This window comes from Saimiri boliviensis, chromosome 13, assembly GCF_048565385.1.
Source record: "Saimiri boliviensis isolate mSaiBol1 chromosome 13, mSaiBol1.pri, whole genome shotgun sequence".
Classification (NCBI taxonomy): Eukaryota; Metazoa; Chordata; class Mammalia; order Primates; family Cebidae; genus Saimiri; species Saimiri boliviensis.
Genome location: NC_133461.1, coordinates 41,362,638 through 41,379,604, shown reverse-complemented (window position 1 = coordinate 41,379,604; position 16,967 = coordinate 41,362,638). Strand labels below are relative to the sequence as shown.

At 34.7% G+C, this 16,967-nt stretch overlaps 1 protein-coding gene across 1 annotated transcript in view; it reads left to right on the top strand.

The window, feature by feature from the left end:
* Positions 1–16,967, top strand: part of KIAA1328 (KIAA1328 ortholog) — a 369,240-nt gene that overhangs the window by 7,520 nt on the left and 344,753 nt on the right. The window contains exon 4 of the mRNA XM_074383567.1: positions 6,588–6,682. Within this exon, the coding sequence (XP_074239668.1) occupies positions 6,588–6,682 (95 nt within the window). The remainder of the gene's footprint in view (positions 1–6,587; positions 6,683–16,967) is intronic.

Genomic DNA, 16,967 nt, shown 5'->3' with positions numbered 1-16,967 from the left:
ATTTAAATTTCTCCACATTCTTGCCAACATTTATGTCCATCTTTTTTGAGGATAGCCATCCTAGTGGGTGTGAAGTGGTATTTAATTGTGGTTTTGATTTGGTGTTCCCTAATGACTAAATGATGATGGGCATCTTGGCTATTTGCATATCTTCTTCAGACAAATATCTGGTCATATCCTTTTTTAACTGAATTATTTGTCTTTGTACTGTTATAAGTTTTTTCTAAATTCCATCTACAAATCCCTTATCAGATACATTATTTGCCAATATTTTTTCTCATTCTGTGCATTGCGTTTTCATTTCTTTATTGTTGTTCTTTGAAGCACAAAAATTTAAAATTTTGATGAAGTTCAATTTATCTAGTGTTTTCTTTTTGTTTCCTGAGATTTGATATCATATCTGAGAAATTGTTGCCTAATCCAAGGTCACAAATATCTGTGCCTATATTTTTTTTCTAAGAGTTTTAAAGGTTTAGTTCCTACATTTAGTTCTTGTTCCATTTAAGTTAATTTTTGTATATGATGTGAGGTGGTAACTTTATTATTCTGCATGTAGCTGTCCATTTGTCTCAGCACCGTTTGTTAAGGGTGTTCTCAGCACACTTGTCAAAGATCTGTTGACCATAAGTGTAAGGGTTTATTTCTGGACTCTCTGTATTCTACTCCATTGATTTTTATTTTTATTTTTGAAATTAGGAAGTATAAGTCCTCTAACTTCTTTTTCAAGATTGTCTTGGCTATTTTGGGTCCCTTGTGTTTTTGTAGGAATTATAGAATCAGCATATGTTTTATACTTTTGATGTTATTAGAAACACAGTTGTTTCTGAATTTCACTTTTGGATTTTTCATTGCTGGTATATAGAAATTCAGTTGATTTGTGAATTGATCTTGTATCCTGCAACTTTATTAAACTCAGTGTTTCTAATCTAATAGTTCTTTTGTGAATTCCTACCATTTTTTCTGTATAAGATGAAGTCATCTGTGAATAGAGATAATTTACATATTCCTATTGGATGCCTTTATTCCATTTTGGATGTATTTTGTTTTAATTGCCTTTTAAAGACATTTTACAAATGCAGCAGAAGTCTTTTAAATCTACTCATATAGCTACCATTTCTGGTGTTTTCATTCTTTTATGTGTATCCAGATTTCCTAAAAGACTTCCTTTAACATCAGTGCAGGTATGCTAGGAAAGAATTATTTCACCTTATGTATACCTGAAAAGTCTTTATTTCTCTTTCCTTTTTAAAAGATATTTTTGCTGGTTATAAAATTCTGAGTTGATAGTTTTATTTGTTCAGTGCTTTAAAGACGTTGCTGCACTGTTACCTGGCTTATATTGTTTTTGAGAAGTTGGCTATCATTTTTATTCCTCCTTATTTTTGTGTGTGTAGGTGTTTTAAATATTGGCTGCTTTTAAGATGTTCTTATCACTGGTTTTGAGCAATTTGGTTATAGTATACCTGTCTCTTTTGTTTGAGGTTTGTTGAGCTTTTTGAGACTGTGGATTTATAGTTTTCATTAAATTGGGAAATTTTTCAGCCATTGCTTCTCCAGATATTTTTGTGTTTCCCTCTCTTTATAGTGACCTTAGTTACAGAAATACTAGGCCTCTTGAAGTTACTCTCTCAGCTCTCTGATCCTAGGTTCATATTTTTTTCATTAAAATTTTTTTGTGTTTGTCTTTGGATAGTTTGTATTGCTGTTGCTGTGTCTTCAAATTCATTAATCTTCTTCAATGTCTAATCTGCTACTAATCTCATCCAGTGTATTTTTTCACATGAAACAATATAGTTTTATCTCCAGAAGTTCAGTTTCAGTCTCTTATTTTTATTTACATCTTCCATGTCACTACTGGACATGCCCATGCTTCTATGTACTTGAACATATGGAACATAGTTATAATAACTGTATCAATATTCTTGACTACAAATTCTGTCATTTGCGGGTAGATTTCAATTGAGCATTTTTTCTCATAATTATAGGCTATATTTTTCTGCTTTTTTGCCTGCTTGGTTGTTTTTTATTGGATGTCACAAGAAAGTATGCATTTTACTTTTTTGGTTTCTGAGACAGTGGTAAGTTGGAAGTAATTTGATTCTTTCCAAGCTTGGTTTTGAGCTTTTAAAGGTGGTGCCAGAGCAGCTTTTAATATAGAGGTAATTTTGCTGATTATATGCCCTACTCTTTTGAATACTCTTCCTGGTGCCCCTTAAATTACAAAGTTTTCAACTCTGGCTGGTGGGAACAGACTGTTCTTTATGCTATATTAGCTACAGAAATTATTGCCATTGCTTTTTTTTGGCTCTTTTCCTGGCATGAATAGTTTTCTCACATATATATGCTGGTCAGTAATCAGTAGTTGACACAAAAACGTTCTTCAGATCTCTAGAGCTCTCTTGTGCTGCTCTATCTTTGCCATTACTTTGCTCTGCAAACTCTCGAAATCTTGGCTTTCCTGGACTCCCAGTTCTATGTTTTCATCTCAGGCAGATTACTGGGCTCTGTCTGGGTTTACCTACCTTAGCCCTGAAAACTCTCCATAGCAGTTAGCTGGGACAGTTTTAGGATCGCCTTATTTGGTTCCGTAATTTCAATGATCATAATTCTGTGTTGCCTGCTATCCAATGAAAACTATTGATTCTTATCTTTTGTCAGGTTTTTGTTTTGTTTCTGAAACTAGGGTAGATCTGGTCCCTGTTATTCCATGTGGGCTAGAAGAGGATTCCCTACATGGGAGGTTTATATGTGTATGTATGCTTTCTCTTAAAACTAGAAATGGTGGTGTGCTTTTTTTTTTCCTTTTTTTTAATTGAAGAGCATGTCATGTGATTTTTTTTTTTTTTTTTTTTTTTTTGAGATGGAGTCTCGCTCTGTAGCCTAGGCTAAACTGCAGCTTACTGCAACCTCTGCTTCCCAGGTCCCGGTTCAAGCAATTCTCTTGCCTCAGCCTCCTGAGCATCTGGAATTACAGGAATGTGCCCATGCCCAGCTAATTTTTGTATTTTTAGTAGAGATGGGGTTTCACCATGTTGGCCAAGCTGGTCTTGAACTCCTGACCTCAGGATCTACCCCCCTCCTTGGCCTCCCAAAGTGCTGGTATTGTAGGCGTGAGCCACCATACCTAGCCATCTCGTGATTTTTTTTTTTCTGTATATAGTCTTTGTTGGTATTGATGTTCAGTATCCTTAATTCATTAAGGTTTTCACAGTGATAATTAAGTCAATTCAAGTCTTCTGGGAAGCAGACAGCAGGATAGGATTAGGAATGCAAGAGATTTAATGAAGGAAAAACCTGTAAAGCATTAAGGGTAGAATGAGTAGGAATAGAAAAGGGGAGTCTTCAGATTTCACCACAGCATGACACCTGTGAGAGGAGACATAAAGAAGGAAGGAAGATTGACTAGGAAGAACCTCAGCCTTCAGACTGCCATGCAATCTGAGATAGTGTCCGTTTTGCTAGTGAGGAACCCCAGAGCATATACTGCCTTTTGAGGATGCCATTTGGATCAGAAATAGCTCAGTTCTAGTGTCTCTCCTGTTCCCAGTCATTGGCATTGGCATGAACACTGCAGTGGATCCCCAAGGTTTACAACTGGAAGCTGTTAGATGATTATACTCTGCAGCAAGTTCTCTCTCTCTTTTGCAGCCATATTGCTGTATTTTCACAGTTTAAGTCTACTATTCATCAGGAAGTAATATGCACATGTAGTGTAAAGCAAGGGTCACAGTTCATATTTTCGTATTGACTGTTGGCCCAGTACCATCTATTGGGAAGAGCATTCTTTTCTTGGAATTTCAGTGATGCCATTGTTGTAAGTCAAGTGATTGTGGAGATGTGACCTTCCCTCATCATATCTTCTTTGGTAATTCCTATCCTGAATTTTATATTTATAATTCTTTGATTTTTCTGTATCAGGGGTTGGCAGACTTTTTCTATAAATTGAACAGGTAGTAAATATTTTAGTCTTTGCAAGTTACAACATCTGTCTCAACTACTCAACTGTGCCACAGTAGCATTAAAAGAGCCATGAGCAATATGCAAATGAATGAGCAAAGCTGTGTTTTAATAAACCTTTGTTTACAAAAACAGGCAGTGGGCCAGATTCATCTTGCAGCCATGGTTTACCAAGCCCTGTCCTATATAGTGTAAAGTTATTTTTAAAAAACAGTGTTTAATTTCATATGTATTTGGAACTTTATAGAAATGAGTTCATATCCATTTGTGTTGTATGATTTGCTGTTTTATTCCATATTATGTTCATGAGATTTCTTTTTTAACTCTGTGGCTCTTCCAACATTACGTGAGATTTCTTTATAGTTTATATAGTTAATTTTATTTCTTTTCACTGATGTCTCAGGATTTAGTCAGTTATTTTAACAGAATATTTAAAAGAAAAAAATTTGTTGAATAGTGCTAGAGAACCAAAAAGGCAAAAAAGGAACATTAAGGTATCATGAAAGTAGTAACTGTACGAAACCACCACAATCTCTAGAACTGGATGAGAGGGCAGAATAAGTTGGAATTATTAAAATTTATAAGCTTAAAGGAGAGCCTCCTTAAAGCTGCAACTTGGACCTCTGGTGATGGGACACCAGCCTGGCTGCTACTGCCATTCCTGAGGAGGCCTGATAAAGGGTGAGTCTGTAAGAGCCGGAAAAAAATTGCGAACTGGAATCATCAGTACTTGCCAGGGTGAGGAATTCAGGGATGACACTGTCAGTAACAGCAAGGAAATAGCCTTTCTTTTTTCTTCCTGGGCTTCATCTGGTTCTTTGTGTTGGCAGAGTTCAACAGAGAGCCAGGTGGCAAAGGAGAAATGGTGTTTACAGAGTCTTAGCCTTAGCATCTCAAAGCAGAGGATGGAAGGGTAGTTTTGAGGGTGAAAGTTAGTAGCATAACTACCAGTACGTTTAGAATTCTTTGTATAAATATGCCAGACATTAAGTTTTACTATGCTCTGCTTAATAGACATTTGTGTTTCAGATTTTTGCTGTTGTAAACACAATGCTGCTAAATTTTTTTTTTGGCCTATGTGCAAAGATTTCTCTTTTGTTTTTTTTACTGACTGTATCACTAACGAAATGTCTTTTAATGGATTATCAGCAGTTTCTACCATTGCCAAATCCAGTACCTTCTTCCCCCAGTCTATTTGTGTTTTTTAATCATTAGCACTATTGACCCCACACTGTTCTTGAAACTTTTTTCTTTTCTACTGTAATGTTATATGCTTCTGATTCTCCTCTTGTCATTTCAAATGCCACTTTAAATTAAATTAAAATCAAATTAATTAATTGAAATTAAAATCAAATGCCAGTTTTCTTGGACTTGTAGATGATTTTTAAAATACGAATATTTTTTCTTAATGTTAAATATTATAATTATTAAAGAAAAATTTTAAACATAGACAAAAAGAATAAGAAAACTCAACATTATCCATAATACCATGCAACTGACTTTTAAACCTTTATGATTTTCTCTAGCTTGAAAGCTAGACCTACCTTTCTAGCTTCCTGCCTAAACATATCCACTTGAATGATTTGCTGACATCTTACATTGAGCATTTCTAAAACCAAACTTATTTTATTATCATCTTCTTTATTATTTTTTTTCCTACTCTCTTTCCCACCTTTGGCTGTTACTATTTCCAGGATTCACTTTAGGGGCTTTCAGTTATTCTTGGCTACCTGAAATAATTGGACTAACTTAACTTTGGTGGTTGCGCAAATGCCAAGGATTATAGTTCCTTTCTGTTACATATTACCTCCAGTTCCTTTGTGACTCCCTGGGTTTATGTCTTTAAGGACCCCTCTTAACAATGCTGAGGTACTGGGGAAAACTTTCTGTAGCACAAAAGATTAAGATAGTATGGTGTTTAAAGAGCACAGACTCTGGAAACTGTTTGAGTCTTGATTCTGCTATTTAATTGCTATTGACTCAAACTGTGTTTGAGTCTTGATTCTGCTATTTAATCCTTGTTATGTACCCTTAAAGTAGAAAAGGAATAGTAACTATTAATACTTAATAGCATTGTTATGAAAATGAAATGGAATAGTAAGTACAAGTACTTACAGTATTCCTGGCATGGAATGAGCACTAGATGTAAATGTTAGCTATTGCTATTATTACTCTTTGGTTTAGTACTCTTCGGAATGAACATTAGGGTATTTTGAATGCTTAGTCCCTGGTGCCTCTGTTGCTAACCTTAGTATACCCTTAAGCAGCATGGGGACTGTGGTGTAAGAGCAGTACTCAGTATCTTCTGTTGAGTATTTGTTTCTGTGACATTCACTAAGGGAAAGTTGTTTTCCTAATATACCCTAGTATTTAAGTGGGAATATTTTCTGCTTTTAGTTTATTTCTGTGTGCTTCTCTATGTAAATCTCATGAAGTATCCTAGTGGACAGTCAGTTCGTTAGCCCGTTTTTAGTTCACAGTAGGCTTAAATTGAAATAGATAGATAATGTTCCACCAGATAAAAGGATATCTAAGAAATTTCACCTTGTACCTAGGTTTCTTGAAAAGACTTTAAAAATTGTTTTTAGAAAAAGTAACTCAATTTTTTTTTTTTTTTTTTTTTTTTTTAGAATTCCTGCAGGGGAGAAATAAAGAGTGCATCATTGAAGGATTTATGTCTTGAAGACAAAAGACGCATTGCAAACCTAATTAAAGAACTGGCCAGGTGAGACAAAACCTTATATGAAATGCATTATTATACAAAAGACAACTCTTATTAGAAACAGAAAATTGCAAATATATTTTGATGACTTAATATCTTCGATCTTATGGTAGCAAAGCGTTTTGGAAAAAAGATATTCTGTGATGCCAAAATCCTCCTAAAAAGGTTTAAAAAGAAGCATCAAAAGCAAACTACTTTCCAATTTATATTTTCTTATTTACTTAACTTTCCAAATTGTTTGATGCAAATATTTGTGGCAGTCATCTATGGAGGGAAGTTTTGGAAACTACTGTTGAAGTAGGTTGATGATGTTGTAATCAGAAGCATAGCAGTTACCTTTTATTTTTCTTCAGTATCTGATGAGAAAATACTTCATTCACGAGAATATCCATTGTTGCCTTGCTAACTCCTAATGCTTTTCAACTAATGGATTTTGAATTTTGATAATGATACTTCTTAGCTGTTTGTGAATACTATTCCAGTTTATTAATGATGTGTATGAGGCACGTCTACTTTGTACGTGTAATTTATCAAATATACATGTCCAGTTTTGGGGGTCTTAAAAAGTACTTAATAAATGAAGATATCTATAGAGAAATGTATGAATATAAATTGTAAAATTTAAATTTATGGAGAGACCATACCTAAAAGTTGGTAAAACAGTCGTACTTTTTGTCATTGAATTGCAAATGAAGATAATATTAGGTATGTTTTGAACATATTTCGTCTTGAAGCCTTAACATAATGTTTATAGAGGCTTTTAAAAAGACTGAAGTTAAAAAATTACTTTACTCCATATCATACAATCGTGAGTATCAAAGATGACTATAAAAAAGTGATGTTTTTGGGAGCCAGAATATAGAGTGTGAGAATTCAAAGTACATGCCTTAGTCTGAATTTGATAATGCTACCTGAGATAAGTAGTGATCTCTTTCATTAGAATTCTTTGGCTGTTCTAGTTTATAAAGTAGACTTTTTATTAACTTCAGTGTTTATTGTTATCCTCAATATTTGAAGATGATGTTCTTGTGAGACTTTACCACATAGTAAGTCAGTCCTTTGATGAGGATTTACCAAATATGTTTGATGGTATCGAAAAGCTATTGCTATTTGTTTGTCTCTGTTTGTTAATGGGCCTAAGTTGCCATTATTGTCCTGACTGACCCATTTTATTTGAACCATCAAGCTTTGAGAATACCAGAAATATTAGAGCATGTTGTTTTGGTTTTAATAACCCTCTACTTCCTACAAAATAAGCTAGATTTTCTTTTTTTGTAATTTCTTTGTAGAAGGTCAGTGTGTCAGTACAAGGTCAATATTAGTAAAAATCTGCTTATACTGCTAAAGAACCCCATTATTACTATATTTACTATTAACATGCAAGTATATAAGAATAATGTGTTCTTGATATCTTAAAATTTGCTTGAGTTTTCTCTATTGGATATTTAAGTCTACTTTAGTATACTCGTACTTTAAAAACTGTTTTCTTTGCTTTCTTTCTTTCTTTCTTTCTTTCTTTCTTTCTTTCTTTCTTTCTTTCTTTTTTTTTTTTTTTTTTTTTTTTTGAGATGGAGTCTTTACTCTGCCACCCAGGCTGGAGTGCAGTGGGAGATTCCCACTCACTGTAGCCTCTGCACCCTGCCCTCCCAGGTTCCAGTGATTCTCTTGCCTCAGCTTTACCTGGGTAGCTGGGATTACGGGCATATACCACCATGCCCAGCTAATTTTTGTATTTTTAGTAGAGATGGGGTTTTGCCATGTTTGCCAGGATGTTCTCAAACTCCTGACCTCAGGTGATTGCCTGTAACCAGGTGTCCCAGGTTCTTGATCTCCGCTGCCCCAGGAATGTGGGAAGAGGCCCTGGAGATGCCGTGGGCTTACCGTTGGTATAAATATCAAGGACCCAAAGAGTTTTGCAGAGAACAATTTATTGGGCAGACAGAGAGAAAGAAGTAGAACGAGCTTCCATGCTATTGTGGGAGGGGATCCCAGAGAGGGAAATCTGCACAGGTAGAGAGGGAAAGACAGCTCCCACACTGGAGGGCATCCGGAGAAGGAGTCCGCACAGGTAAGAGGTAGTGGGGATTTAACTCTGAAGTTATTTCCACCTCATTCATGTTCTTTTCCAATGAGAGGATTTTTTTTTTTTAAACTTCCTCTGGAGTGATTGCTCTTTGACTCTGGTCCCAGATTGGTTGCTTGGGCCCACAACAGAGCCACTCCTTCCAGGGCTCTTGGTGGGCTTTCTGAACAAAGGAAGCTCACATGGAATTTTACCTAGCCTGCTCGGGAAAGTTAGACAAAGAACTCGAGGTTCCCGGATGGGGAGGTGGGATGGAGGCATGGCGCTGGGAAGTTCTTGCCTTTGAAACCATGCCCCTTGTGGACCCAGGAAGAGAAGTTAACATAGTCCCTCACGCCCACCTCGGCCTCCCAAAGTGCTGGGATTACAGACGTGAGCCTGGCCTTCTTTGGTTTTTGTTTTTTATTTGCAAGACTGTTGGATTGAAGTACTCTGCCAACCTTGAAATAATGCTAATAGAAAGAAGCCAGACAGAACAGGCCCCATATTCTATGATTCCAGTAATATAGAATACCAGAGTCAGCAAATCTATAGAGACAGAAAACAGATTAGAAGCTGCCAGAATCAAGGGGAGCAGGAAAATGGGGAATAACTGGTGAACAGAGTTTCCTTTAGGATTATGAAATGTTCTAGAACTAAAAAATGGTGATGGTTGTATAACATTGTGAATATACCAAATGTCACCAGTCATCAATTTTATGCCATGTGTATTTTACCACATTAAAAACACACACATATTATTTTCACTTAAATGATGTGGTAAAATTCATGGCTATAGAGTAGGACGGTGGTTACCAGGGGCTGGTAAGAGGAATACTGAGGAATTGCTTAATGGACATTGAGTTTTACTTTCACCAAATGAAAGAAGTTCTGAAGACTGGTTGCATAACAATGTGAATGTACTTACCACTACTGAACTGTACACTAAAAAGCTGGTTAAAATGGTAAATTTCAGGTATATCTTACAATTTTAAAAATTAAATTTAAAAATATACTAAGACACTTCATGAAAACTACACATATTTCTGATAATACAAGTATATTTAACAAAATAACAGGTAATCAAATTCAGCAACAGAGTAAAAATAAAAAACAAAACATGACCAAATGAGGCTTAGGCTAGGAACACATGGTAAATTAAACACTGAAAAATCAATCAATGTATTTTGCCCCATTAATAGAAAAAAAGAATAAACATCACATGTTCAGCAATAAAAGATAAAAAAATTGACAAAATTCTACTCCAATTTATGACTAAAGATAAAAACTCTCAATAAACTAGAAACAAAAATAAATTTTCTCAATTTGATAAAGAACATCTACTAAAAAATCTACAGCTTACATTGTACATAATGGTGAAAGATTTAAGATCAACAACAAGGAAAAGCAAGGATGTCCACTCACCACTTTCATTCAACATTGTACTGGAGGTCCTACCCGATGCAAAAGGGCAAGAAAACTAAAGCATCTATCGATTGGAAAGGAAAAGAGCAAAACTGTTTTTATTTGAAGATGACATCTTCTATGTGCAAAATCCAAAGGATTCTACCAAAAAATGACTATAACAAGAAAATTTTAAAAGGTTAAAGGATACCAAGCCAATATATGTAAAAAAAATTCTATTGTTTTTTCAAATGAGCAATCAAAAAAATGAATATCGAATGTATAATAAAATTTTAAGTAACACCATTTACTTTAGGACACATATAACTTTAGGATACATATAACAAAACCTATGACCTGAAACTTACATATCACTGCCTAGAAAAATTAAAGAACATTTAAATAAATAATAGATAACTTTTTGTAAATTGGAAGACTCAATAATGTTAGTTTTCTTCAAATTGATCTTTAAGTCCAATACAATTCAACAAAAACTCCAGAAAACAATTTTCTTTTAGAAACTGACAAGCTGATTCTAAAAATACAGTGAAATGCAAAGGATCTCAAAAGAGTCAAAAATAAGAACAAAGCTATAGAATTTACCTGATTTTAAGACAATATAAAATTAATCAAGTCAGTGCAGTGTTGGCACAGGGATAGACAAACACATCAATGAATGAAACAAAGAGTCCAGAAATAGATGATGCATATATGGTCAACTGAGTTTGACAAGGAGGCTAATGTAATTCTGTAGGAAGTCTTTTCTAACATAGAAAAAAAATCTTTGCAATTTGTGATGGGTAGGATTTCATAGATAGAGCTCTAAAAGCATGGACCACAAAAGGAAAAATTTGATAAATTGAACTTTGTCAAGACAAAAAAATTTATCAAGAGAAAACATTAAAATAATTACAAAGGAAGCTGCAGGCTGACAATAAACACATATTTGACAACTTAGGTACAGAACATATAAAGAACTCTTAACACCTCAATATTAAGAAGAGAATGTGATGAGTGAAAAAAAGAAAAAGAACTGACAGACACTTGACAAAGGAAGAATGACTCATTAGTCATATTATTATAATGTGATTATCATACCAATAAACACATTAGTCATTGGGGAAACACAAATTAATTCTTCAAGGAGAAACCACTACACTCCTTGGAATGGCTAAAATTTAAAGAAATTATAATACCAAGAGTTGGTGAGTATACAGAATAATGAACTCACATAAGTTGTTAGTGGAAATGGTGAAATAGTACAGTCACGCTGGGAAGCGGTTTGGAAGTTTCTTACGAAGTTATAAACACAAAACATACAATTGAGCATTTACTGAAGAAAAATAATTATGTTCATAGAAGATTTGTACATGAATGTTTATGGAAGCTTCACTCATAAAAGGCAAAAACCTAAAGAACCCAAATGACCATTAATAGAATAAAGAAACAAGGTACAGCCATATAATGAAATACTATTCAACATAAAAAAAAATGAGCACTCATACACAACAACTTGAAAGCAACTAAAAACATTATGCTGTAAAATAAGCCAGACACAGAGGCCAAACATTGTTATGATTTCACTTACATGAGTTACCTAAATTAGTCAAATATATATAGAGACACACAGAACAGTGGTTAACAGGGGAAAGAGGGAAAGGAGAATGAGGAGGTATTACTGAATGGGTACAGTTTCAGTTTGTAATGACAAGATAAAGTTCTAGAAATGGATGGTAGAGATGTTTGCACAGCACTGTGAATGTACTTAATGCCACTGAACTGTACACTTAAAAATGGTTATGATGGTACATTTTGTGTTAGGAGTATTTTACTGCCCCCCATCCAAACCATTAGGCAGAGGGAAAAAAGACAGTAAAAGAGCATATACTGTGTGGCCTTTATGTGGTGTAAAACTAAACTATAATAATAGAAACTATATTAATGGTTGCCTAGGATGGGGGAAAGAGAATGTAAAAGGTCTAAAGGCAACTATTTGGAATAACATAAATGCTGTATATCATGAATAGGAAATCTTGTATATCTTACATCTGTCAAAACTCATTGAAATATACACTTAAAATTGGTTCATATTTATTGTATGCAAATTGCACTTTGACATATTTACAAATAAGCAGATTGATAAACAAGCAAGTATGCTTGATAAAAAAAAGGCAACAGAGTAGAAAATAACAGACTATTCTTTCTAGAAAAAAGGTTATGTTTTATAATACAAAGAAGGCTGTGACTAGGGGGAAATATATAGTGAAAGGAACATTTTTAAGATAAAGAGAAATAAGTATATTTAACTATTTCAAACCAGATTGAAAATTCAAAGGGAAAATAACCTAAAAACTGGGAAATGTTTTGTTGCTAGTGCTTGATGTGTATGAGATCCTATTCTCTACATTCCCACTTCAATCCAACAGTCTTGCAAATAAAAAACAAAAAACCAAAGAAGGCTAGGCACAGTGGCTCACGTCTGTAATCCCAGCACTTTGGGAGGCCGAGGTGGGCGTGAGGGACTATGTTAACTTCTCTTCCTGGGTCCACAAGGGGCATGGTTTCAAAGGCAAGAACTTCCCAGCGCCATGCCTCCATCCCACCTCCCCATCCGGGAACCTCGAGTTCTTTGTCTAACTTTCCCGAGCAGGCTAGGTAAAATTCCATGTGAGCTTCCTTTGTTCAGAAAGCCCACCAAGAGCCCTGGAAGGAGTGGCTCTGTTGTGGGCCCAAGCAACCAATCTGGGACCAGAGTCAAAGAGCAATCACTCCAGAGGAAGTTTAAAAAAAAAAAAAACTCCTCTCATTGGAAAAGAACATGAATGAGGTGGGAATAACTTCAGAGTTAAATCCCCACTACCTCTTACCTGTGCAGACTCCTTCTCCGGATGCCCTCCAATGTGGGAGCTGTCTTTCCCTCTCTACCTGTGCAGATTTCCCTCTCTGGGATCCCCTCCCACAATAGCATGGAAGCTCGTTCTACTTCTTTCTCTCTGTCTGCCCAATAAATTGTTCTCTGCAAAACTCTTTGGGTCCTTTCTCAGCTGTGTTCTTTGAAGTACAAAAGGAAAAATAGAGAAATTTAAATTTACCTTTTCTTTTATTGATGGTGCTTTTGGTATTGTATATAAGAAACTACTGTTAAATCAAAGGTCATGATTTGACCTCATATTTTCTTCTAAGAATTTCATGGTTTTAGGTCTTATATGTAGAACTTTGGTCCATTTTGAGTTCATTTTTGTATATGGTGAGACATAGTGTTCCAACTTTATTCTTTTGCATGTGAAAATTCATTTGTTTTATCACCATGTATCTAAGAGACTGTTCTTTTCCCATTAAATGGTCTTGACATTCTTGTCAAAAATTGATTGACCAGAGGTGTACAAGTTAATTTCTGAACTCTCAGTTCTATTTCATTGACCTGTATGTCTGTCCTTACGCCATTAACGGACTGTTTTAATTAGTATAGCTTTGTAGTAAGTACTGAAATCAAGAAGTACAAGACCTCCAACTTTGTTTTTCCTTTTGAAGATTGTTTTAGCTATTTGGAGTCCCTTGCATTGCCATATGAATTTTAGAATCAGTTTTTCCATTTCTGCAAAAAAGGCAGTTGGCATTTTGATAGGATTGTGTTGAATTTATCAATATCACCTTAACAATATTCAGTCTTCCAGTCTGTAAACATGGAATGTCTTTTGATATTTAGGTATTAATTTCTTTTAGCAGTAATGTATAGTTTTCAGTGTACAAGTTTTTTATCTTTTTAGTTAAATTGATTTCTAAGTATTTTATTCTTTTCGATGCTTTTGTAAATGAGGTGGTTTTCTTAATATACTTTCAGATTGTTTATTGCTGGTGTAGAGGAACGCAAATGGCTATTGTGTGTTGATCTTGTACTCTGAAACTTTGCTGAATTTGTCTATTAGCTGTAATAGTTTTATTTATTTATTTACTGAGGATTCTCCAGTCTTTCCTCTATACAGTAGTCTCCCCTTATCAGGGAATATGTTCCAAGACTTTCAGTGGATGTCTGAAACTGCCGATAGTACCAAATCCTATATATATATTTTTCCTATAAATACATACCTATGATAAAGTTTAATTTGTGAGGCACAGTAAGAGATTAACTACAATAACTGATAATTAAATAGATCAATAAGAGCAATATGCCAACATCACTACTCTTGCTCTGTGGAGCCATTATTTACTAAAGTAAGAGTTACTTAACCAAAAGCGCTGTCATACCCGAATCTGATAACTGAGAGGGATACTATGTGACTAATGCCTATACAATGTGAGTATGCTGGCCAAAGGATGATTCATGACCCAGGCAGGACTGAGTTGGACTGCAGGAGATTTCATTGTTTCCCTTTGTTGCCTAAGTGCTCTGCCTGGAATTTCTAGTACATTGATGAGTGGAGTAGAAGCAGGCATCTGTCTTTTTCCTGATCTAAATGGGAAAGCTCTTAGTTTTTCGTCAGTTGCGTAACATGTTAGCTGTGCATTTTTCATAAGTGCCCTTTACCATGTTAAGGAACTTTCATTCTTTTCTTAGCTTGAGTGTTTTTGTCATGAAAGGGTTTTAAATTTTGTCAAAAGCTTTTCTGCATCAATTGATATGGTCATATTTTTCCTTTTTTTTTTCCTGCAACATGTTGTATTACATTGATAATTTTCTTGTGGTGAATCATCCTTGTATTCCTGAAACAAATACCAATTGATTATGCTATAAAATCATTTAATATGCTTTTGGATTTGGTCTGCTGGCATTTTGTTGGGGATTTTTGAATCTGTATTCATAAAGGATACTGTCTATAGTTTTCTTTTCTCATAATGTCTTTATCTGGCTTTGGCATCAGGTAATGCTGGCCTCATAACATGAATTAGAAAGTATTTCCTCCCCTTATGTTTTTTGGAAGAGTTCAATATGGATTGCTGTTAATTCTTTAAGCGTTTGGTAGAATTAATCAGTGAAGCCATCTGGTCCCAAAGGTTTTGATTATTAATTCAATCATTTTACTTGGCATAGATCCATTAAGATTTTCTGTTTGTTCTTGAATCAGTTTCGGTAATTTTTTTTTTAAAGAAGTTTGTCCATTTTGTCTAAGTTATCTAATGTGTTGATGTACAGTTGTTCATAGTATTCTCTTACAATACTTTTTATTTCTGCACGGTTGATACTGTCTCCACTTTTGTTTACATTATCTCTTCTTCGTAAGTCTAGCTAAACATTCGTCAACTTTGTTGATATTTTCAAAGAACCAAGTTTTGTTTTTATATATTGTATTTTTTAGTTCTCTGTCTTATATTGTAATCTTTTTTTCTTCCTTTTGCTAGCTTTTTATTTAGTTTGCTCTTGATTTCTGATTCCTTAAGGTATGAAGTTAAGTTACTGATTTGAGAGCTCTTTTTAAATTTAATGTAGGAATTTATAGCTATAAATTTTTCTCTGAGCACTGCTTTTGCTGTATCCCATAGTTTTGGTATGTTGTGTTTTTGTTTTTATTCATTTCAAGATACTTTCTAATTTTCCTTGTGATTTCTTCTTTGAACGTGAATTTCCACGTTTTTGCATTTTTTTGTTTTTCCTTTTGTTCTTGATTTTGAATTCTATTCTATTATGGTGGAAAAGGTACTTTGTATGTTTTGAGTCTTTTAAAATATATTGTGACTTGTTTTGTGACCTAATATATGGTTTATCCTGGAGAATGTTCCATGTGCATTTGGGAATAATATGTATTTAGCTGTTACTTGGTGGAGTGTTCTGTATATATATGTCTTTTAGGTCTAGTTGGTTATAGTGTTGTTCAAGTCCTTTCTGATTTTTTTTGTCTAGATAGTCTATCTGTTATTGAAAATGTGTTATTGAATTCTCTGTTATTGTAGAACTGTTTATCTTCAGCTATCTCCCTCCCCTCTCCCCTTCTTTCCCCCTCTTCTGACCTCCCCTCCCCCCTCCCCTCATTGTCCTCCCTACCCTCTCTTTGTCCTCCCCTTCCTTCCCCTTGTCCTTCCCTCCCCTTGTCCTTCCTTCCTCTTGTCCTTCCCTTCCCTCCCCTTATCCTTCCCTTCCTTTCCCTTGCCCTTCCCTTCTCCTCCTCCTACTCCTCCTCCTCCTCCTCCTCCTCCTCCTCCTCCTCCCCCCCTTCTCCTCCTCTTTCTCCTTCTTCTCTTTGCCTTCTCCTTGTCTTTCCCTTGTCCTTCCTTCCTTTCTTTCTTTTTTCTTTCTGTATTTTTTAAGGGCAGTGCCTGGCTTTGTTGCCCAGGCTAGTCTTGAACCCCTGGGCAAAAGCTCTCCTCCTTCCTCAGCCTCTCACAGTGTTGAGATTATAGGTTTTCTTATTTCACATATTTTGATATGTAATATTTTACTGTCATCTATTTAAATTTTTTCTTTAATTTCAATTTTTGACCCTTTTTATTTAAGTGCTTATTTCTTAATTTGTAAACAAATTGGGGATCTTCTGTGTGTATTTGATAGCTATCTGAACTGAATTGTGAACAGAATGTGTTTTGTATGATTTTACTAGTTTGAAAAAGTCTTAGAACTTGCTTTACTAGCCTAGCATATGATCATTCTTTGAATATGTTCATATATGTTTAAAAGAATTCATGTTTTTGCTTGTTGAGGGCCTTGTTTTTTTTTATATTCATTAAGTCATCTTGATTAATTGTTTCCAAATCTTTTGTTTACTTAGTGATTTTTTTAACTTGTGAATTTCTGAGAGAGATTTTTTAGTTTCCCATGTGATTTGAGACTTGTATATTTCTCTTAGTTTTATGAATTTTGCCTTGTGTGTTCGACTCTATTTGTTTTGTACA